This window comes from Oncorhynchus nerka, linkage group LG1 (genome assembly GCF_034236695.1).
Source record: "Oncorhynchus nerka isolate Pitt River linkage group LG1, Oner_Uvic_2.0, whole genome shotgun sequence".
Lineage (NCBI taxonomy): Eukaryota > Metazoa > Chordata > Actinopteri > Salmoniformes > Salmonidae > Oncorhynchus > Oncorhynchus nerka.
In genome coordinates, this window is record NC_088396.1 from 30,286,104 (window position 1) to 30,307,850 (window position 21,747).

The 21,747-nt window shown below is 44.4% G+C and overlaps 2 protein-coding genes across 2 annotated transcripts; both read left to right on the forward strand.

Annotated features, from left to right (window-relative positions):
* Nucleotides 1-483: 483 nt before the first annotated feature.
* LOC115119289 (claudin-14-like) lies at nt 484-6,439 on the forward strand. Its single transcript, XM_029648067.2, has 5 exons — nt 484-918; nt 1,093-1,158; nt 4,419-5,148; nt 5,291-5,519; nt 5,644-6,439. Exons 3-5 carry the CDS (start codon nt 4,915-4,917, stop codon nt 5,925-5,927), a joined length of 747 nt encoding a protein of 248 aa, XP_029503927.1. The 5' UTR covers nt 484-918; nt 1,093-1,158; nt 4,419-4,914; the 3' UTR covers nt 5,928-6,439.
* A 6,321-nt stretch (nt 6,440-12,760) lies between these two features.
* Nucleotides 12,761-20,621, forward strand: LOC115119287 (high-affinity choline transporter 1-like). The gene is made up of 8 exons (XM_029648063.2): nt 12,761-12,990; nt 13,991-14,104; nt 15,773-15,928; nt 16,134-16,282; nt 16,411-16,554; nt 16,677-16,830; nt 17,914-18,131; nt 19,241-20,621. Exons 1-8 carry the CDS (start codon nt 12,807-12,809, stop codon nt 19,892-19,894), a joined length of 1,773 nt encoding a protein of 590 aa, XP_029503923.1. The 5' UTR covers nt 12,761-12,806; the 3' UTR covers nt 19,895-20,621.
* Nucleotides 20,622-21,747: the final 1,126 nt, after the last annotated feature.

Sequence of the window (21,747 nt, forward strand, 5' to 3'; positions counted from 1 at the left end):
TACTTTCATAAGGTCTCGAAGCGAGGCAGCCATCTCTGTCGGCGCCATCCTACACATCCTAAACGTGTGTGATTTATGATAAATTTACCTATGATCCCTCTTATGTAGGCTAGCCTAATGATTATGTGGCTTAAAATTAGTCTTACATGATGACATTACCAGATTTTTTATTTAGCCTAGCCCACAGTAGCCTAACCTATGAATAAGCTGATTCTAATGTCAAATCTTAGGCCTTAGCTGCATTCAAAAGGGGTTTACAGTGATCATTCAAATATACGTTTCCTATTTGTTGTTCTAGAAGCAGATAATAAACACCTTACTTAAGACAGAGCTCCCTAATGCGTGGAGGATTACAGTGTTTCCCCTAAGGCTATTAACTCCTCAGCATTCACATTGTCATGGTTAGAAGGGATCCAGCTTTTGCCAGAATTGACTATTCGTAGCAGGTTTAAGAGAAGTTATGCAGCAGGTTAGGAGAATAAATGTGGCAGGCTAGGAGAATTAGGTTAAGGTTAGGAAAAGGGTTAGGGTTGGCTAAAATGCAACAAAAAAAATAAGATCACCTTTTGATGTAAAATTTACAAAAGCTGGATCCCATCCAGACACGACCCATTCACATGGTATTATATCCTTCTGGAGGAGATAGCCAGGACACATAATCTTATGAGAGACTGACACAGCAGGATGGGCTGCACTGCAGGCCGCTAGAAAGGCTACTGCTAGGCTACTACTCCGTATGAAGGAATGACAGACAGATTGGGAATATAGCCTTGTGTGTCGGTCTTCTATAGGCTCAGAATACACAAAACTAGAGAACAGGACTAAGAAAATAGTGGCAGACTGTCTATCACTGACCAGATCAAGAGCAACCAGCAGATTTGGAGGCGCTCACACGACATGGAATCTCTTGTACTTCAGGTATTGTACTTGTGTCACTCTGTTTATGTTGTCCCATGATAAGAGCTAAGGCATAATCATTTATAGTGTTATCATTTTCTACTATTGTCTTTGAATACTCTCAAATTATACTGTCCTCAAACATTTTCAAATACTTTTTGTTGTTTCCATCTTCCTGTTTGTTGTTTTTGACAGATCCCCATGTTGACTGGTTAGAAGGAGGAGGACCATGCAGTGTGATGCCCTCTCTCTTCCCCTGGGGTAGGAACTATGTTTGCAACTAACCGTTATAGAACCAAAGTAGAGCTACACCATACCGAGCTACGCCATGTCACATTACTGACAGACAGTTGTCACCTCCCTGACAGGACAATAAGGACACAGACATAACCATACACTGCCCTCACTTGGACTCTAAAGCAGAGGCGACACTGGTGGTAGAGGGAAAGAGAGAGTGAGAGAGAGAGAGCAAGCAGACAGAGAGCTGGTCTGGTCTGGGCGGTGACGTGCAGCTTTGACAGGCTTTTTGAACTATGGAGAGGCCTTTATAAATGCTACATAACATGGGTTTGTGAGTCTACATAGGACACACAGACAGAGACTGCCAGCTGCTAACATCCTGCAGCACTAGATAGCATCAGGCAGGATATGCATGTCACAGGTAAGAAGGGGAGAGGAGGGAGTGTATGTGTTGGGTAGATCACGGAAAGTGAAGTGTTGGGGTTTTTATTTTATAACTTTTGGTACGTGCACGGAAAAGCAAAGTTTGAACTCACGTGATCAGTAGCCAACAACATGTTAGTCAGTTGTTCTAATGTGTGGTTGTTTCCTCCCTTACAGAATCCATCATTAAACACAAAGAGCATTCTGTTCCCAGTGTTCTACTGAGCTGCTTTTCTTTGATAGAGTATGAAAAATATAAACAGTGCCTGTTTTGTTTCAAGGTTGGTGGTAGATGAAATAATTGATACATGAAAACTGGAAAGTGGATCATAATACTGATATCAACTGTATTCCCTCCGAATGAGGCAAAGGAAAACTGTAGTATTCGATATCATAAATAAAATGTGAGAAATCCTGTTTATATGAATAACACAATATCAATGGCATGTGGATAAGTCTGTCACTGTCCAGAGTTTGTGTGTGTGTGTGTGTGTGTGTGTGTGTGTGTGTGTGTGTGTGTGTGTGTGTGTGTGTGTGTGTGTGTGTGTGTGTGTGTGTGTGTGTGCGCATCACTCACTGGCAGCAGTAGCATAATATCAGGACTCTGATCTCACATGGCAGGTGTCCACACATTAGCCACTCGTCTCTTCTTCAGATAATAATTGTTTTATTACTTTATGCTCTATGACACAATCAACTTAGCTGTGACATTTAATAGTACTGACATTAGTTGAAAACAAAGATAGTTGATGTGGAAATGTGTGTTTTATTGTTCACTAGATCAATAGCCTTCTCCTCTCTGCGCTTCAAATCAAAAATTGTTTTCCAAAGTGAGTTATAGAGGAAGGAGAGGGCAGGGAAAACTACATTGAAGTGGGTTCCCAACACTTCTGACCTTTCTGCACCTCAGAAGCCCCTCCAAAAATAGCATATTAATATGAGTTCATCCTATGGTCAATTGAAATGAGGTCTAGAGTGAGGAAAAGCAATGTGTTCTGTAAGTGCTGTATGCAAATTATTGATCAAATGTGTTTGACGCAGCTTGTGACTAAATTCCAAATGTGAATGAACTTTTGTCAAATTGAATATTCCAACTGCATTTTACATATTATCAGTGAGAAAATCTCTGAGCGCACTGAACAAAAATATAAATGCAACATGTTGTGTTGGTCTCTGGTTTCATCAGCTAAAAGATCCCAGAAACATTCCATATGAAACATTCCTGTTAACATTTCTCCTTTGCCAAGATAATCCATCCACCTGACAGGTGTGGCATAACAAGAAGATGATTAAACAACATCATCAATAAAAGGCCACTCTAAAATGTGCAGGGTTGTCACACAACACAATGCCACAGATGTATCAAGTTTTGAGAGAGAGTGCAATTGGCAAGATGACTGCAGGGATGTCCACCAGAGCTGTTGCCAGAGAATGTAATGTTCATTTCTCCAACAGCGTTTTAGAGAATTTGGCAGTACATCCAACCGGCCTCACATACCGCAGACCACAAGTATTTTTTAAACATTTTATTTCACTTTTATTTAACCAGGTAGGCCAGTTGAGAACAAGTTCTCATTTACAACTGCGATCTGGCCAAGATAAAGGCGTCGTGTGGGCGAGAGGTTTGCTGATGTCAACGTTGGTGCCGGTGGGGTTATGGTAAGGGCAGGCACAGGCTAGGGACAACAAACACAATTGCATTTTATCGATGGCAATTTGAATGCAGAGAGATACTGTGGCAAGGTCCTGAGGCCCATTGTCGTGCAATTCATCCGTCGCCATCACCTCATGTTTCAGCATTATAATGCACAGCCCCATGTCGCAAGGAGCTGTACACTATTCCTGGAAGCTGAAAATGTCTCAGTTCTTCCACAGGCTGCATGCTTACCAGACATGTCACACAATGAGCATGTTTGGGATGCTCTGGATCGACGTGTACGACAGCCTTTTTCCGTTCCCGATGATATCCAGCAACTTCGCACAGCCATTGAAGAGGAGTGGGACAACATTTCACAGGCCACAATCAACAGCCTGATCAAGTCTATGCAAAGGAGATGTGTCGTGCTGCATGAGGCAAATGGTGGTCACACCAGATACTGACTGGTTTTCTGATCCACGCCCCTATCTTTTTTTAAGGTATCTGTGACCAACAGATGCAAACTTGCCACCAATACTCTTATAGGACACGTCACTGCACTCTATACTCATCTGTAAACTGGTCATCTCTGTATACCTGTCGCAAGACCCACTGGTTGTTACTTATTTATAAAATCCTCTTAGGCCTCACTCCCCCTATCGGCAGGTAGCCTAGTGGTTAAAGCGTTGGGCCAGTAACTGAAAGGTTGCTGGATCAAATCCCTGAGCTGACAAGGTAAAAATCTGTTATTCTGCCCCTGAACAAGGCAGTTAACCACTGTTCCCAGGTAGGCCGTCATTGTAAACAATAATTTGTTCTTAACTGACTTGCCTAGTTAAATAAAGGTTCAATAAAAAAATGTAATAAACAGATCTGTATTCCCAGTCATATGAAATCCTAAGATTAGGGCCTAATTCGTTCAATTCACTGATTTCCTCAAATATTTTTAATTGTTCTATGTTACGTTTACATTTTTGTTCAGTATAAATCAAACAGTATGATTAAAATAAAACACATTTTATTGTACTTGGGGAAATTCAATATCTATTATGGGCCAGCTGAATGCATATTTTCATTAAATAGTTTTAGTGTTTTTAAACACAAAATATACATTATACAAGAGTTATAAAACAGTCTCTCAATTAGAAGTTAGTGGTTTGTCACATTCAACTGAGCTGGGTGTTGGTTTCTGTGAATGTTTAATCATGTGTGTTCTCCACAGGAGCAGCGGAACAGCCTCAGTCACAATCAAAGAGAGACTAGCTAGCTGAGCTCAGAGGACCACGCTCAACAAGTGGAGCTGAACGAAGAACTTATTAGTCACAGACTCAATGACACCAGGGACAGAACCCTCAGAAGAAGCATCTGTTAAAGAGCTCTAGAGAGCACATGGAAGACACAGCCACTGGAGCCACTGAAGTCACTGTACAGAGCTCCATAGACAACACTGAAGACAGCGAAACCACAACACCTGAGCTCCAAAGGGACCACCACTGCAGGATGGCGTCAACACTGTGACTGACTCTAGACCCTCTGGAGTTCCAACAGTACAGCTGGGAACCAGAGCTAAAGACCAGAATAATAGGATACTAAACTCATGTCTCAAAGCCATTATTGTGTGGTTGTGTGTGTGGCTCTGTGTGTGTTGATGTGTGTGTGTTGTGTGTAGCATTGTGTAGTTTTGTGTGTGCAGTTGGTCATTAGCGGATGTTCCAAACATGGCCAGCATGGCGGTCCAGCTGCTGGGCTTCTTCCTGGGTCTGCTGGGGCTTGTGGGTAGTGTAGTTGCTACAGTGCTCCCCCACTGGTGGCGGACGGCCTATGTGGGCTCTAACATAATCACAGCCACTGCCTACATGAAGGGGCTCTGGATGGAGTGTGTGTGGCACAGCACGGGCATCTACCAGTGTGAAGTACATCACTCAATGCTGGCTCTGCCACCTGACCTGCAGGTATGAATTATTGGTTGTTTGATTTGTTAATTGATTGGTTGATTGATTAGATTAATTTGAGCACACGGTAGCTTAGTAAATAGGGGGTAGGGTGTAATTTGAGCAACAGCCATTATGATACTAAACTCTTCTCCATCCCTAGGCGGCACGGGCGTTGATGTTGCTGTCCTGCCTGACCTCCACCCTGGCAGCCCTCGTGTCCTCTGCAGGGATGAAGTGTACCCGCTGTGCCCGCGGCTCGTCCATCAAGCATGTCCTGGCCATCAGTGGAGGGGTCTGCTTCCTGTCTGCAGGCATGCTCTGCCTAATCACTGTCTGCTGGACAACCAATGATGTCATCCTCGACTTCTACAACCCCATCCTACCTGAAGGTACTATTCAATATATTTAATTAATCTTTTATTCATTTTATTTTATAACTCTGATACTAGTTTTTTCACTTAAACATGTTTGCAGAAATAACAAAATAACAAGAAATGTTACTTTGTGTTGCAGTTATGAAGTATGAGATTGGCATGGCGGTGTATTTGGGCTACGTCTCGGCCTGTCTTAGTCTGATGGGAGGGGTGGTGCTCTGTTGGAACTGTGAGGGGCGGCCCAGGAACCCCCTACATCTACCTCATCATCGCCACCCTTGTCCTCCCCTCGTCTTCAACACTATAAACACCCCCAACACCCCAGCACCCCCCTACTATCCCCCTGCCACCCTGAAAGGGAACTACGCCCCCTCATGCACCTCACTGTCCAGCAATGGCTACAGACTCAATGACTACGTCTGAGGGATAGAATACACACTCCATGAATGCTCCTAGTGTGGAAGTGCAAACACTCAATGATTATGTCTGAGTTTGGCAGATAATAGAAACTGATTGAGGGAAGTTTAAACTCAATGACTACAAAAAACAGACTCAAGTTACTTTTAAGTGAGCAAGTACACACTCATTGACTTTCCAGCAGCCCTTCAGAGAGTCAGTGAGTGTGGTTTACAGTGTTGATGTTGTTCAGGTTGTGTCCTTAACTAGGACCGCCCACAGGCTAATCCTATATTACTTATCCTGTTGACTTTGTATGTTTACTAGAAGAGCCGAAAAACATAAACAGGACTAATTCCTGATACAAAAATGAGCTTCCTTCATAAAGGCCTTTAGGAAAATGACAGCAGGTATGATAATGGTAAGTTTTATTTCACATGTAGCACTTCCTGTCTTTATAGTTTTATAGTCTCATATTTGTAAACTGCTTTATACTTATACTGCTATTTTAAAATACAAAGTCACCATGGTGCAACAGACTACGTTTGAGCTTGAGTATGGTGGTAGAATGCTCGCTATGTGCATTAGCCTAACTGGACTAAAGCACAGAAACTTCTGGGAAATGTGATCTGCGCCAGGCCTACGATGACCACACGGTGGCACCAACAGTCTGTCTAGGAGGTGAGTGGCGTTCACTGTTCAAGAAAGAAAGACTAGCCAATTGCTTGGCAGATATCCAACTTGTTCTGGGTTGAAGACAAGCAGCTTAGAAAGAAGTTTAATTTAAACATAGTCGATGTTCCTAGAATTTCCATTAATTATGTCCAATCCCTATAACAATATATCCAAGTATAACTCCCTTTAAAATTGTATTCGTCTTTCATTTTGACTGCCATTTTAAGTTAGCTAAAGGCTATATTTGATCATTTACACACAGTCCATATCGCAGTCCATGTCAATTCATTATTGTTGTCTGTCTCCTGTTGCAGGCCCCTACCTGTGCTATTAGCCACGGCAGGCATGTGGACAGGTTTATGAGTTGTTTGTGTATTCTAAAGCTATCCAATTAGATGTATCCTCTCTCTGGCAGACCGTCAACATAAAGCAAGGTAAATTAGACAGAGCTGTCAGAAGAACAGATAAGTCAGCTGTCTGGTAGCCTATTCATTAAATTGGTCAACATGTTCAGTCTAAATATAGAAATGAAAAATGCCTTTCCAATCTTCAATGCAAAAAGAGGTCCATTGCTCTTAGAAATTAGACAATGTCTATATGAAATGTGCACTGAAATGAGTAAATTGCTTGAACAGACTGAAAACCAATACACTCAAAAAATGAGGGGTTCAACAAGGATTCTTCTAAGATCCTCAAAGTTCTTCGAAGAACCTTAGGGTTCTTGGCACTGAAATTGTACCCAAAAGATTATTCCAAGAACCCCATAGAACCCCATATGAGGTGGGTTCCTACTAACCTCCTTGGTTGGTGGGGGTTCTTGCAGGAATCTAATTTCCCAACAGAAACAAGATCTCCTCAATTTAAGGTAAATGTCTTGTGCAACTCTTTCCCAAACAGAAAATGGACACAATTCAATGGATATCAACCAACAAAGAGGTAAGAATATGTTGAAGGCTAGTTGTATTAGGTGCAGATGACTGAACTGCTCACTTTTGTGTCTGCAGGTATACAGACGAGGAGCCATACAAAGGTATGTCAATTGGTTTTGGTATGTTACGCAGATCACATTTACCATCCTCCTCACTTACCTCTTCAATTAATATCCCATAGGCCTCTACATTATGGCAGGAAATACGCTCGACCTCATCTTTAGTAGATGCTGTTCTTCCACTAACCTCATTGCAACTCCCCTCCAAGTCTCCGACCACTACCTTGTATCCTTCTCCCTCTCGCTCTCATCCAACACTTCCCACACTGCCCCTACTCAGATGGTATCGCGCCGTCCCAACCTTCGCTCTCTCTCCCCCGCTACTCTCTCCTCTTCCATCCTATCATCTCTTCCCTCTGCTCAAACCTTCTCCAACCTATCTCCTGATTCTGCCTCCTCAACCCTCCTCTCCTCCCTTTCTGCATCCTTTGACTCTCTATGTCCCCTATCCTCCAGGCCGGCTCGGTCCTCCCTCCCGCTCCGTGGCTCAACGACTCATTGCGAGCTCACAGAACAGGGCTCCGGGCAGCCGAGCGGAAATGGAGGAAAACTCGCCTCCCTGCGGACCTGACATCCTTTCACTCCTCCTCTCTACATTTTCCTCTTCTCTCTGCTGCTAAAGCCACTTTCTACCACTCTAAATTCCAAGCATCTGCCTCTAACCCTAGGAAGCTCTTTGCAACCTTCTCCTCCCTCCTGAATCCTCCTCCCCCTCCCCCCTCCTCCCTCTCTGCAGATGACTTCGTCAACCATTTTGAAAAGAAGGTCGACGACATCCGATCCTCGTTTGCTAAGTCAAACGACACCGCTGGTTCTGCTCACACTGCCCTACCCTGTGCTCTGACCTCTTTCTCCCCCTCTCTCCAGATGAAATCTCGCGTCTTGTGACGGCCGGCCGCCCAACAACCTGCCTGCTTGACCCTATCCCCTCCTCTCTTCTCCAGACCATTTCCAGAGACCTTCTCCCTTACCTCACCTCGCTCATCAACTCATCCCTGACCGCTGGCTACGTCCCTTCCGTCTTCAAGAGAGAGAGTTGCACCCCCTTCTGAAAAACCTACACTCGATCCCTCCGATGTCAACAACTACAGACCAGTATCCCTTCTTTCTTTTCTCTCCAAAACTCTTGAACGTGCCGTCCTTGGCCAGCTCTCCCGCTATCTCTCTCAGAATGACCTTCTTGATCCAAATCAGTCAGGTTTCAAGACTAGTCATTCAACTGAGACTGCTCTTCTCTGTATCACGGAGGCGCTCCGCACTGCTAAAGCTAACTCTCTCTCCTCTGCTCTCATCCTTCTAGACCTATCGGCTGCCTTCGATACTGTGAACCATCAGATCCTCCTCTCCACCCTCTCCGAGTTGGGCATCTCCGGCGCGGCCCACGCTTGGATTGTGTCCTACCTGACAGGTCGCTCCTACCAGGTGGCGTGGCGAGAATCCGTCTCCACACCACGTGCTCTCACCACTGGTGTCCCCAGGGCTCTGTTCTAGGCCCTCTCCTATTCTCGCTATACACCAAGTCACTTGGCTCTGTCATAACCTCACATGGTCTCTCCTATCATTGCTATGCAGACGACACACAATTAATCTTCTCCTTCCCCCTTCTGATGATCAGGTGGCGAATCGCATCTCTGCATGTCTGGCAGACATATCAGTGTGGATGACGGATCACCACCTCAAGCTGAACCTCGGCAAGACGGAGCTGCTCTTCCTCCCGGGGAAGGACTGCCCGTTCCATGATCTCGCCATCACGGTTGACAACTCCATTGTGTCCTCCTCCCAGAGCGCTAAGAACCTTGGCGTGATCCTGGACAACACCCTGTCGTTCTCAACTAACATCAAGGCGGTGGCCCGTTCCTGTAGGTTCATGCTCTACAACATCCGCAGAGTACGACCCTGCCTCACACAGGAAGCGGCGCAGGTCCTAATCCAGGCACTCGTCATCTCCCATCTGGATTACTGCAACTCGCTGTTGGCTGGGCTCCCTGCCTGTGCCATTAAACCCCTACAACTCATCCAGAACGCCGCAGCCCGTCTGGTGTTCAACCTTCCCAAGTTCTCTCACGTCACCCCGCTCCTCCGCTCTCTCCACTGGCTTCCAGTTGAAGCTCGCATCCGCTACAAGACCATGGTGCTTGCCTACGGAGCTGTGAGGGGAACGGCACCTCAGTACCTCCAGGCTCTGATCAGGCCCTACACCCAAACAAGGGCACTGCGTTCATCCACCTCTGGGTGCCTCCCTACCACTGAGGAAGTACAGCCTCAGCCCAGTCAAAACTGTTCGCTGCTCTGGCAATGGTGGAACAAACTCCCTCAGGCCAGGACAGCGGAGTCAATCACCACCTTCCGGAGACACCTGAAACCCCACCTCTTTAAGGAATACCTAGGATAGGCTTAAAAGACCTAGATGCACTATTGTAAAGTGGCTGTTCCACTGGATGTCATAAGGTGAAAGCACCAATTTGTAAGTCGCTCTGGATAAAGCGTCTGCTAAATGACTTAAATGTAATGTAAATGTCAGTACCTCCAGGCTCTGATCAGGCCCTACACCCAAACAAGGGCACTGCGTTCATCCACCTCTGGCCTGCTCGCCTCCCTACCACTGAGGAAGTACAGTTCCCGCTCAGCCCAGTCAAAACTGTTCGCTGCTCTGGCCCCCCAATGGTGGAACAAACTCCCTCACGACGCCAGGACAGCGGAGTCAATCACCACCTTCCGGAGACACCTGAAACCCCACCTCTTTAAGGAATACCTAGGATAGGATAAAGTAATCCCTCTCACCCCCCTTAAAAGATTTAGATGCACTACTGTTCCACTGGATGTCATAAGGTGAATGCACCAATTTGTAAGTCGCTCTGGATAAGAGCGTCTGCTAAATGACTTAAATGTAATGTAAATGTAAATGATGGACAATGTATGTGTATGAAGACCATTATCAAAACAGTTTTTTAAATTCACATTTACCACAAAAACTAGGGTATGAATACTGTTGTGTGCATGTTTTGTTAATCATCTGCATAATGACTATTTTTGGGATTCACACCCTCCCTACACCTCTGATGAATATAACAGGAAACCTGTTCGTTCACCATGAACTTCTAAATCATTCTGGTTATGGGTAGGAGGAACATCAACACGCCAGAGGATATGTCGTTTGGACTTGGGGTTCTGCTGGGAGTTTTTACCTCATACATTTTTTTATTCTGCTTTTCCATTGAAACCATAATAAACACTGATAACAAAAATATTGTGTTATTGTTATGCATATTATTAATAATAATAATAACAGGGGGGGGGGTAGTTCAAAAATGTACCTCAAAACGTTCTCCAAAAGGTTCTTTGAGGATCAATAAAAAGTGGCTAGGGGTGCCCCCACAGTTTCAATTTGAAGAACCCCTAAAGGATACCCCAGGAATCTTTTCTTTTTAGAGTGTAGATTGGATGGAAGTGGTTGTTTCAAATTTCAGTACCGTGGACAGCAACAATCTGACAATTGCGACTTTATACTCCAAATCCCTGATGAGCTATCTCCAAATACTTGACGTACATCACGCAGAGCTACTCAATGCACACTGAAAGTAGAACAATGTTGGTGTAGGTCAGGGATCATCAACTAGAGCGATGGTCGGGGGCCTGAACATAATTCTAAATCATTTGTAGACTGCAAATTGACTGCAAAAAGCCCACACAAATATATTTGACTTAAACATAATTATTTCAAACCTTGCTTACATTTGTATAGGATCACGTCTCTCTATAATCTGTGGGAATATACCAAAATTAAAATCACGTGGAGATGATTTCCTGGTGGTTTTTTGTATTTTTATGTCCAACAGTCTGACTGATTCTCGTTCCTATTGCCCATGGCTATAATGTTAGACACTATCCTGCATAAATGGCCCATGTTTTACCAGATAAATAAATAATTTAAATGTTACTGGATGTAGCAAGAGAAAGGCCATCCATCCAGCATTCTAACCGCCCACTATCTCAATATTCTCCCGCATAAAAAATCCCAGTGCTTTCATTTCCACTCAACAGGTCCCTGTGTGAACGTCAATCACGTCTAAATGTAACCTGGAGAGTTAACCGGGTCCATTCAAACCGGACGTTTTAGAGGACATCTCTCCCCTGGGTGTGCGGCATGCCATTACCTATTAGTTCTTTTCCTGTCCTTTCCTGGAAGACCTTCACTGTCTTCCTCTGCACAACCTGTCACCTTTATTGATAAACCAAACCCACCACTCCCCTTCAGCTTCTCACGCCCATACCCCCACCCCCTCTGACGAATATTCCTCTCATAAACCACACCGGGGAATTACACACGGGTGGCGTGGATTACGTTGAGTTCTAAGATTTTTCCTACCAGGATCTTACCCATTATTCTCTGGAAATCCAGTTGGTCGCTATTTTGCAACCACCGCCCGACGTCCATTTAAGAGCCAACTATAAAGGTAGGAGGAACACACACTGTGTCCTGGATAGGATACCCCCTCGTTCTCCAATTGTCTTTACATATATGTTTCAACCGGTTTGTTAATTAACTGTCGACTCAGATTTCATTCAATTAAAGTAGAAGCCATTAGCTGAAATTACGTTTTAAGTGTGTGTGTGAGAGATCGGCGGGTCTTTGAAAGGAAATCGATATTACTGCTTTAGCCGCTCCTGAAACCCTGCCGTCAGCAAGAATTAAACCTGAAAAGTGATTTGATTTTGGTGGTGTGGCACGAAAGACACATCCAGTTAAAATGTCTCAGCACTTTATTTTCCTAGTAGGGCGCGCGCTCCGGGATGCGTAATGCGCCTTTTACGCACATGTGAAACCGGTGTAGAACATAGCCTTTTCTACATCTGATAAAACATGGTTACAATCACAATCCCTGTTTTACTTTAAACATTATTGTTAAACCCATAATCATTCGTGGGTGTATTATGTAGCCTACATGATTTTGGTTAAGATGTCAATAAAACAGTCCACAAAATCTTCAACAAAAGAGTGTAAAGAGAGAAAGCTCAAATTGTCAAATAATATTATAGCCAATACAAATTCAACTAATTATTATTTAGCCAATTATGTAATAAAACAGTTACATCTGTTTGTCTTAAGAAGATACACGTTTGATTGTGCGTCTGATGACCACTTTACCGGGAGTGGCTGAGTGGCTTTTTCCTCTCCATCCCTGGCGCAGGTCTCAATGAAACGCCGTTCCTCACGCAGAGACTGATCACGGCAGTGGAAGAGGATGGCCGTCCACGCTGAGGGGATCGTGGCTATAGTGATCTTCTACTTGCTTATTCTGGCCGTGGGGATATGGGCCGCGTGGAAGAACAAAAACTCAGGGGTGTCGGAGGGCCAGGACCGCAGTGAAACCATCATGGTAGGCGGGAGGGACATTGGGTTGTTCGTCGGTGGATTCACCATGACGGGTGAGTTGTGACATGTTTTTACACTTCGCGACTTGGAGAGAGATAGTGGCAGGGCTGGGTTGGCTTATAACATTTAATTCATGATTTGAAAACCTACAATTGTTTCCTATGAGGATGGTTTACATTTAAATGTGGACTTCTTCCTAAATTGACTGAATTGTTGGAGAGGAATTGCACCTTGCTTTTATTTCCAAATATCTCCGTTGTCAACTTTAGAGACAGTTTAGTGATGGGGAAATTGAAATCAATCATGTTCCTCATGACACAATGGAAACTGACGTAATAAGACAAATGCCTGTGTGACTATTTTTCCCCACACAGCAGTCAGACCAGCACCGCGGACCGGTTTTACGCACGGACCTTTATCAACTATTGCGATAGGCATCGCGAAAATCAATTACCTAAATTTCAACGACAGCTGTTGTATCGAGTTAGAGAACACAATGTATCGACAGCCTATTGTAAATGCACCCCGTCTCGTTACCATAATTATTCCCTTGTTTTACTGAGAACAACATTAATTGACGCCAAAGTTAATTAAAGACCCAGAGCATTTCCTAACTAATCTCTTTGATGCTATTTTAATAACAGACCCCGGAGGTGCAGGCTTTTATAGGCGTGAAAAGTCATCAATTATTTATTTTCCGCCAGTTACAGAAATGCTCAGGAAAATAATGGTGGCCTAATTGATCTATGTGAACCGTTTCATAACTTACCAATCCTGACATATTCATTAGCTTTATTAACTGGGAATAACAACTAGGTTATTAACGTTCTGTGATTTATTCGACTAAATATATCCGATTTGACATTGTTTGTATGATTGGATATTAGTTGAGTGATTCATTTGAAGGCTACAATGTGGCTCTAAAATTAAATCTATGAAAAATATAAAACTATAAGCCATCTCAACAATTTGAAACATTTTTTTAGGTAAGCTTATTAATGTGTGTTAAATATTTTAATATATCTTAAACTATGTGATGAACCTCTCCTCCAGCTACATGGGTGGGCGGCGGCTACATCAACGGGACGGCAGAGTATGTCTACCTGCCTGACTACGGCCTTGCCTGGGCACAGGCTCCCTTTGGATACGCCCTCAGTCTGGTAGTAGGTAAGGACACTAACCAGTTGTGTTGGGATTCATCATCATCAAGGAAGGGTAGTACATAGTACGGTCGTTCCACCAATTAGGTGCCTTTTGAGTATAGTGTAACTTTCACCAAATATATACATTGTGTTCAACTTCATAAAAAAACGAGTTTTCCCATCTCAAGAGGTTAAATAGAAAAAATACTATAGTAAGTGTCTATTAGCCTAAGTGTCAAATATAGTAACAGGGTTGACTGTAACAGTGTTGAAAATGTCATCTTATATCAGCCATAAATCCCCTTGCTAAAGGGGGAATGGCAGCTTGTTGTGTGCAACAGGGAGGGGTCATTGAATGCCAGCTTTACAAATCATTTCAATTGTGAGAATATTTATAGCCTGGCTATCTATGGGTAACAGCGTTGACGTGTTATTCTAGCCTGGCTATCTATGGGTAACAGCGTTGACGGGTTATTCTAGCCTGGCTATCTATGGGTAACAGCGTTGACTTGTTATTCTAGCCTGGCTATCTATGGGTAACAGCGTTGACGGGTTATTCTAGCCTGGCTATCTATGGGTAACAGCGTTGACGGGTTATTCTAGCCTGGCTATCTATGGGTAACAGCGTTGACGTGTTATTCCAGCCTGGCTATCTATGGTTAACAGCGTTGACGTGTTATTCTAGCCTGGCTATCTATGGGTAACATCATTGACGGGTTATTCTAGCCTGGCTATCTATGGGTAACAGCGTTGACTTGTTATTCTAGCCTGGCTATCTATGGGTAACAGCGTTGACGGGTTATTCTAGCCTGGCTATCTATGGGTAACAGCGTTGACGGGTTATTCTAGCCTGGCTATCTATGGGTAACAGCGTTGACGTGTTATTCCAGCCTGGCTATCTATGGGTAACAGCGTTGACGTGTTATTCTAGCCTGGCTATCTATGGGTAACATCATTGACGGGTTATTCTAGCCTGGCTATCTATGGGTAACAGCGTTGACGTGTTATTCTAGCCTGGCTATCTATGGGTAACAGCGTTGACGGGTTATTCTAGCCTGGCTATCTATGGGTAACAGCGTTGACGGGTTATTCTAGCCTGGCTATCTATGGGTAACAGCGTTGACGTGTTATTCTAGCCTGGCTATCTATGGGTAACAGCGTTGACTTGTTATTCTAGCCTGGCTATCTATGGGTAACAGCGTTGATGGGTTATTCTAGCCTGCCTATCTATGGGTAACAGCGTTGACGTGTTATTCTAGCCTGGCTATCTATGGGTAACAGCGTTGACGTGTTATTCTAGCCTGGCTATCTATGGGTAACAGCGTTGACTTGTTATTCTAGCCTGGCTATCTATGGGTAACAGCGTTGACGGATTATTCTAGCCTGGCTATCTATGGGTAACAGCGTTGACGGGTTATTCTTGACCCTCTCAGTTTTTCACTACAAAACACCAGAAAATGGCCAAAAATAGTAGAACCAGCTCACCTGCTTTTACACTATGATTTGACTATTAGATGTTCATTGTTTCTCACCATAGTAAAACAAGAGTTCACTTCATGTAACAGGGTTGACATTAAAATGAGGCACAGGTTGTTGTTGTTTTTGAACCTTAAAATGAATCACTAATCATTTTGTGGGACAACCCAGTATCTCAATGACGATGTTGGTTAATGGTGTCTCTCTCGTGCTCCAGGTGGCCTGTTCTTTGCCAAGCCCATGCGCTCCAGGGGTTACGTCACCATGCTGGACCCCTTCCAGCAGATATATGGGAAGCGCATGGGGGGGCTGCTCTTCATTCCCGCGCTCATGGGGGAGATCTTCTGGTCTGCTGCCATCTTGTCAGCCCTGGGTAGGCTTGGGAACCATACTATTTTAACTCCATTATTCAAATGAAAAATCCTTATTGAAAAGGGAGAGATGAGGAAGATGAATAGCTATACATTCTTCAATAATCAGGCGTTAGACTGTAGCACCACATGTTTATTTATTTGACACATCAGACCTGACTTCATACCTGCTGCTGATGTGTGTGTGTGTCCCTGTGTTTTGTCTAGGAGCTACTCTGAGTGTGATTGTGGACATTGACATCAACATGTCGGTGGTGATCTCAGCCCTGATAGCCATCTTCTACACCCTGGTAGGAGGCCTGTACTCTGTGGCCTACACTGACGTGGTGCAGCTCTTCTGTATCTTCCTGGGACTGGTGAGTCCAACACAAAGCGTACTTCCTCCTTTGCCATACAACTCCAGGATGATGTACTCTCCAGCGCTGATCATGGTGCTGAAACCCCCCCACCCTTCCCCTCATCTCTCTCTCTCGCTCTCTCTCAGTGGGTCAGTGTGCCGTTTGCCCTGTCCAACCCAGCCGTGTCAAGCATCAGTGTGACAGCTAAAGAGGCTGTGTACCAGACACCCTGGCTGGGTAAGATAGACTCAGCAGACACCTGGATGTGGATCGACAACTTCTGTCTTCTGGTATGTCATCATCAGTCAATTATATTGACTATAATGTAATTATGCTTAGGTTTGGAGTATGTATTCATTATAAAGCTGTGCGTTGGTTTGTTGTGTATTGACTGTGGTGTTTCTGTCCCTAGATGTTGGGGGGGATTCCGTGGCAGGTGTATTTTCAACGGGTTCTCTCTGCCTCTTCAGCTACGTACGCCCAGGTTCTGTCCTTCATCGCTGCCGCTGGTTGCCTGGTCATGGCTGTCCCCTCCGTCCTCATAGGAGCGATAGGGGCCTCCACAGGTAAACACACATACACACGCACACAGGCACGCACACACTCACATATACACAGGCACTCACATACACACACACAAACATTTGTCTCACACATATTTTCTCATTCATTACGTTGTTCATATCCATGAATCCACTCACATTATTTACTAATGGGAAGTATGATAAAAAGCCCCATCTTTCTCTATTAGCTTGTTTCTACAATGTAGCTCAGCTCAGATGTATACACCAGTAGGCAGGATACAGTGGGATATAAACAACACCAGACGGCTCCTGTCATACAGCACGGAGAGGGATTCATTAGGAGATGTGATTTCTGTCAATATTACATCAGGAGGAAGACTAATTAATTAGGTTGATCTGAAGATTCTTCATCAAAGTTACTGTTAATCAACAGCTGTTTGTTAAAGTCCAGAAGTGAGAAGGAGAGTGAGACTGACTGACTAGGGGTATGACTGACACGGACGAGTGAGGAGAAGGGTGAAGTGGTAGAATGGAGGGGGAGAGGAGGTACTCAGATGGCAGATATATGTTCTGGTGTTGTGGGGATTATTCCTCTGTTGAGAAGCTGTATCTTGCCTGTTGAGATACATGCAGTTCCTGTCATCACTGTTGAAATGACAACGTTCAGAATAGTGTCGTACTATGGCTTCGAGACTAGAGATATTTTCTAACAGACAGATTGAATCACATCTGTTGTATGTACGGATTTGAGTAAACCCTGCCCATGTACATTTGATAAACCCTGTCCATAAACATTTGATAAACCCTGTCCATGTACATTTGATAAACCCTCCTAATGAATCCCCCATGTACATTTGATAAACCCTGTCCATAAACATTTGATAAACCCTGTCCATATACATTTGATAAACCCTGTCCATATACATTTGATAAACCCTGTCCATATACATTTGATAAACCCTGTCCATAAACATTTGATAAACCCTCCTAATGTCCCCCATGTACATTTGATAAACCCTGTCCATATACATTTGATAAACCCTGTCCATATACATTTGATAAACCCCGCCCATATACATTTTGGCCCGAAAGTACGTAAACTACTATGTCTGTTGTATTTCCCAGACTGGAACCAGACTACATACGGGGCAATTCCTCCCAAAGAGAAGGACCAATCAGATATGATCCTGCCCATTGTGCTGCAGCACCTGTGCCCACCCTGGATCTCCTTCTTTGGTCTGGGGGCGGTGTCTGCCGCTGTGATGTCATCAGCGGACTCCTCCATCCTTTCAGCCAGTTCAATGTTCGCCAGAAACATCTACAAGCTGGCATTCAGACAGTCTGTGAGTGCACACACACACACACACACACACACACATACAGTGGGGCAAAAAAGTATTTAGTCAGCCACCAATTGTGCAAGTTCTCCCACTTAAAAAGATGAGAGAGCCCTGCAATTTTCATCATAGGTACACTTCAACTCTGACAGACAAAATGAGAAAAAGACCACTGATAATCTCCCTCGATCTGGGGCTCCACGCAAGATCTCACCCCGTGGGGTCAAAATGATCACAAGAACGGTGAGCAAAAATCCCAGAACCACATGGGGGGACCTAGTGAATGACCTGCAGAGAGCTGGGACCAAAGTAACAAAGCCTACCATCAGTAACACACTACGCCGCCAGGGACTCAAATCCTGCAGTGCCAGACGTGTCCCCCTGCTTAAGCCAGTACATGTCCAGGCCCGTCTGAAGTTTGGTAGAGAGCATTTGGATGATCCAGAAGAAGATTGAGAGAATGTCATATGGTCAGATGAAACCAAAATATAACTTTTTAGTAAAAACTCAACTCGTCGTGTTTGGAGGACAACGAATGCTGAGTTGCATCCAAAGAACACCATACCTACTGTGAAGCATGGGGGTGGAAAATCATGCTTTGGGGCTGTTTTTCTGCAAAGGGACCAGGACGACTGATCCGTGTAAAGGAAAGAATGAATGGGGCCATGTATCATGAGATTTTGAGTGAAAACCTCCTTCCATCAGCAAGGGCATTGAAGATGAAACGTGGCTGGGTCTTTCAGCATGACAATGATCCCAAACACACCGCCCGGGCAACGAAGGAGTGGCTTCGTAAGAAGCATTTCAAGGTCCTGGAGTGGCCTAGCCAGTCTCCAGATCTCAACCCCATAGAAAATCTTTGGAGGGAGTTGAAAGTCTGTGTTTTCTCGTTTTGTCTGTCATAGTTGAAGTGTACCTATGAGGAAAATTACAGGCTTCTCTCATCTTTTTAAGTGGGAGAACTTGCACAATTGGTGGCTGACTAAATACTTTTTTTGCCCCACTGTACATACATACATATGCAGGCACGCACAGTAAACACACAGGAAACACAAGGTACACAGATACAAACACTAAAGTCCCTCCTCCCCTTTCCTTCTCCTTAACCCCCATAGGCGACAGACCGTGAGATCGTGTGGGTGATGCGTATCACCATCTTTGTGTTCGGAGCTCTGGCCACGGCCATGGCATTGCTCACAGGGACAGTATACGGCCTGTGGTACCTGAGCTCCGACCTGGTCTATGTTATCATCTTCCCCCAGCTGCTCAGCGTGCTCTTCATCAAAGGAACCAACACGTATGGCTCGGTGGCCGGCTACATCTTCGGTCTGCTGCTGCGTATCGGGGGAGGGGAGCCCTACCTCAAACTACCCCCCTTTATCTACTACCCCGGCTGGGTGCAACAGGAGAAGATCCACCACCTGACTGGAGACGTGGAGTACTTCATCCAGCAACGCTTCCCCTTTAAAACGGTCTCCATGCTGGCCTCCTTCCTGGGTAACGTGGCCTTCTCCTACCTGCTCAAGTACCTGTTTGAGTCTGGGACTTTGTCTCATAAGTATGACTTCATGGATGCTGTGGTGTCCAAACACAGTAAGGAGATCATGGACAAGACCACGTTGGTCAGTAATGACAACATCATCCTGTCGGAGATGGCGCCGGTCAAAACGCACCTCAGCACCTCACTGGCCGGGGCGTTTACAAACACAGAGGCTCTCAGTGATGACGAGGAGTCCAGCCCCGAGTCCTTAAACAACGACCAGGAGTAGAGACCAGGACCCAAAGCCCAGGACCCAGAGCCAGACCTAGACCCACAACTGACTAGAACCAGCCCTCCTGGGTACCTACCCTCCTGCAGAATTTTGCTCCAGCCTTGATCTAACATACCTGACGCTACTAATCAGCATCTTTAATAGCTCAACCAGGTGTGCTACAGTAGGGCTGGAGCAAAAGCCTGCATACCAATTCAGCAGAAGGGTTAGCCAGCCCTGATGTAGATCCTTGAACCCAGGCCCAGACTAGGTCTGTCCAGCCATCCAGCCCCGTCGTGTTCTCATCATATCAATCACTGACTGACTCTCTGCGAATCAAACGCCACGGCCATTTTAGTTTTCTGTTCTCAGTGCTGTTACAGTAAATGGAGTCATTATAAAGGTAAGGTAATCAAGGTATAAAATATAACTGTCTGTATGTGTCAATAGGGAACTCTGAGATGGATGCCAGCCCAGAGGGTGATGAGAATAATGCAATATTTAATTGTGTGTGTACATGTGTACGTGTGTACGTGTGTACGTGTGTACGTGTGTACGTGTGTACGTGTGTACGTGTGTGCGTACGTGAACAAATTCATATCCATTAGTTATGTGTTTGAAATCAGTTTTAGATTATTTTATTTATTTATTTAGATTATTTCCTCATTTGCTTAGAATTAACTTACTAATACAGCAATACTGTTTTTAGGGTCCATGCTTAAAATATATGTCATTACAAATCGTTGATTGTTTTTTATCTTGATAGCAAAAACACAACATTTCAGTTTGTTTTTATGTTGTGTGCTCATAATCTAATTTACACACAATAACCTGGTACAGTTCAGAATACTCAGTGTTAACAGTATTTGCATAGTAACCGGATTTGAACAGAGCTGAGAAGAGAAACTCCTATTCCATGTTGTCCATGTCCCAAAATCCTCCTCTCTGCAGGTGGAGAGGTTCAATACTGTGCTGTTGTGTTGGAGGGGAACACTTGCTATATTTCACAGTCTTACATCACATTTTTACTGAGAAACTACCGTGTGTCAGCAATATAGGTGACAAGACATACACATACTGTATTAATGGCTATACTGGTTGAAAGTGGACCTAGCTGTGGTTTTCATCCATCTGCATCAGAAATTACACCATATTCCCTATATAGTGCACTACTTTTGGCCAGAGCCAGATAAGGTTAGGTAGTGTGCTATATAGGAAATAGGGTACCATTTGAGATGGGCCCTATAATCGTTTGTTACCTTCTCTAAACTGTTATTGAGTGCAGAGCAGCAGCAGAGCGGCAGAGGGGTTGGGGAGGCTGAGATTGCTCCTCCAGGGATCGTATCAATAACCCGTTTGCACGAACGATTCGATTCTTCTCCGTCCGTCTGCCCCAAGAACATTTGATTGGTGTTCCAAGCTGGTTATGAGCTGAGACAGGAAAAGAACAGCACTGGTTGTTTTGGTATCAGTGGTTGTAATGATTGGAAGCTGAGCAGGTCCTATGCTGAGTGAATGATAGGTGAACGCTGACAGGGCCCGGCTCTAGCTTTTTGGGGAGCCCATGTTTTATGTTTTAAACTTCATTTCCTGAGATTCTACACATTTTGCCATGGAGTGTAGTGAAAATGTTCCAATTTATAACACATTTCATGCAATAGTACACATTTTGCCGTGAGGCAGAGAGATTTTTTTGCAGTTCTACAGCAAATTTTCTGCAATTTTATCCATTTTGTAATGACTTATGCCATGTTAATATGATATCTGACTGAGAATGCCAAACAAAATCAATGGGGGCCTGCTGGAGGTCAGGCCCCCTGGGCATCTGGTATTCGGCCATGATTACTACAAGTTTAGATAGCTGACGAGTT

What these genes read in the sequence shown, in the direction of transcription:
- LOC115119289 (XM_029648067.2), top strand. Translation starts at nt 4,915, where the DNA reads ATGGCCAGCATGGCGGTCCAGCTGCTGGGCTTCTTCCTGGGTCTGCTG. An exon ending in CTCTGCCACCTGACCTGCAG is followed by an intron (nt 5,149 to 5,290) that starts GTATGAATTATT and finishes CTCCATCCCTAG; the next exon opens with GCGGCACGGGCGTTGATGTT. An exon ending in CAACCCCATCCTACCTGAAG is followed by an intron (nt 5,520 to 5,643) that starts GTACTATTCAAT and finishes TTTGTGTTGCAG; the next exon opens with TTATGAAGTATGAGATTGGC.
- LOC115119287 (XM_029648063.2), top strand. Translation starts at nt 12,807, where the DNA reads ATGGCCGTCCACGCTGAGGGGATCGTGGCTATAGTGATCTTCTACTTG. An exon ending in TGCCATCTTGTCAGCCCTGG is followed by an intron (nt 15,929 to 16,133) that starts GTAGGCTTGGGA and finishes TGTTTTGTCTAG; the next exon opens with GAGCTACTCTGAGTGTGATT. An exon ending in AGCGATAGGGGCCTCCACAG is followed by an intron (nt 16,831 to 17,913) that starts GTAAACACACAT and finishes TGTATTTCCCAG; the next exon opens with ACTGGAACCAGACTACATAC.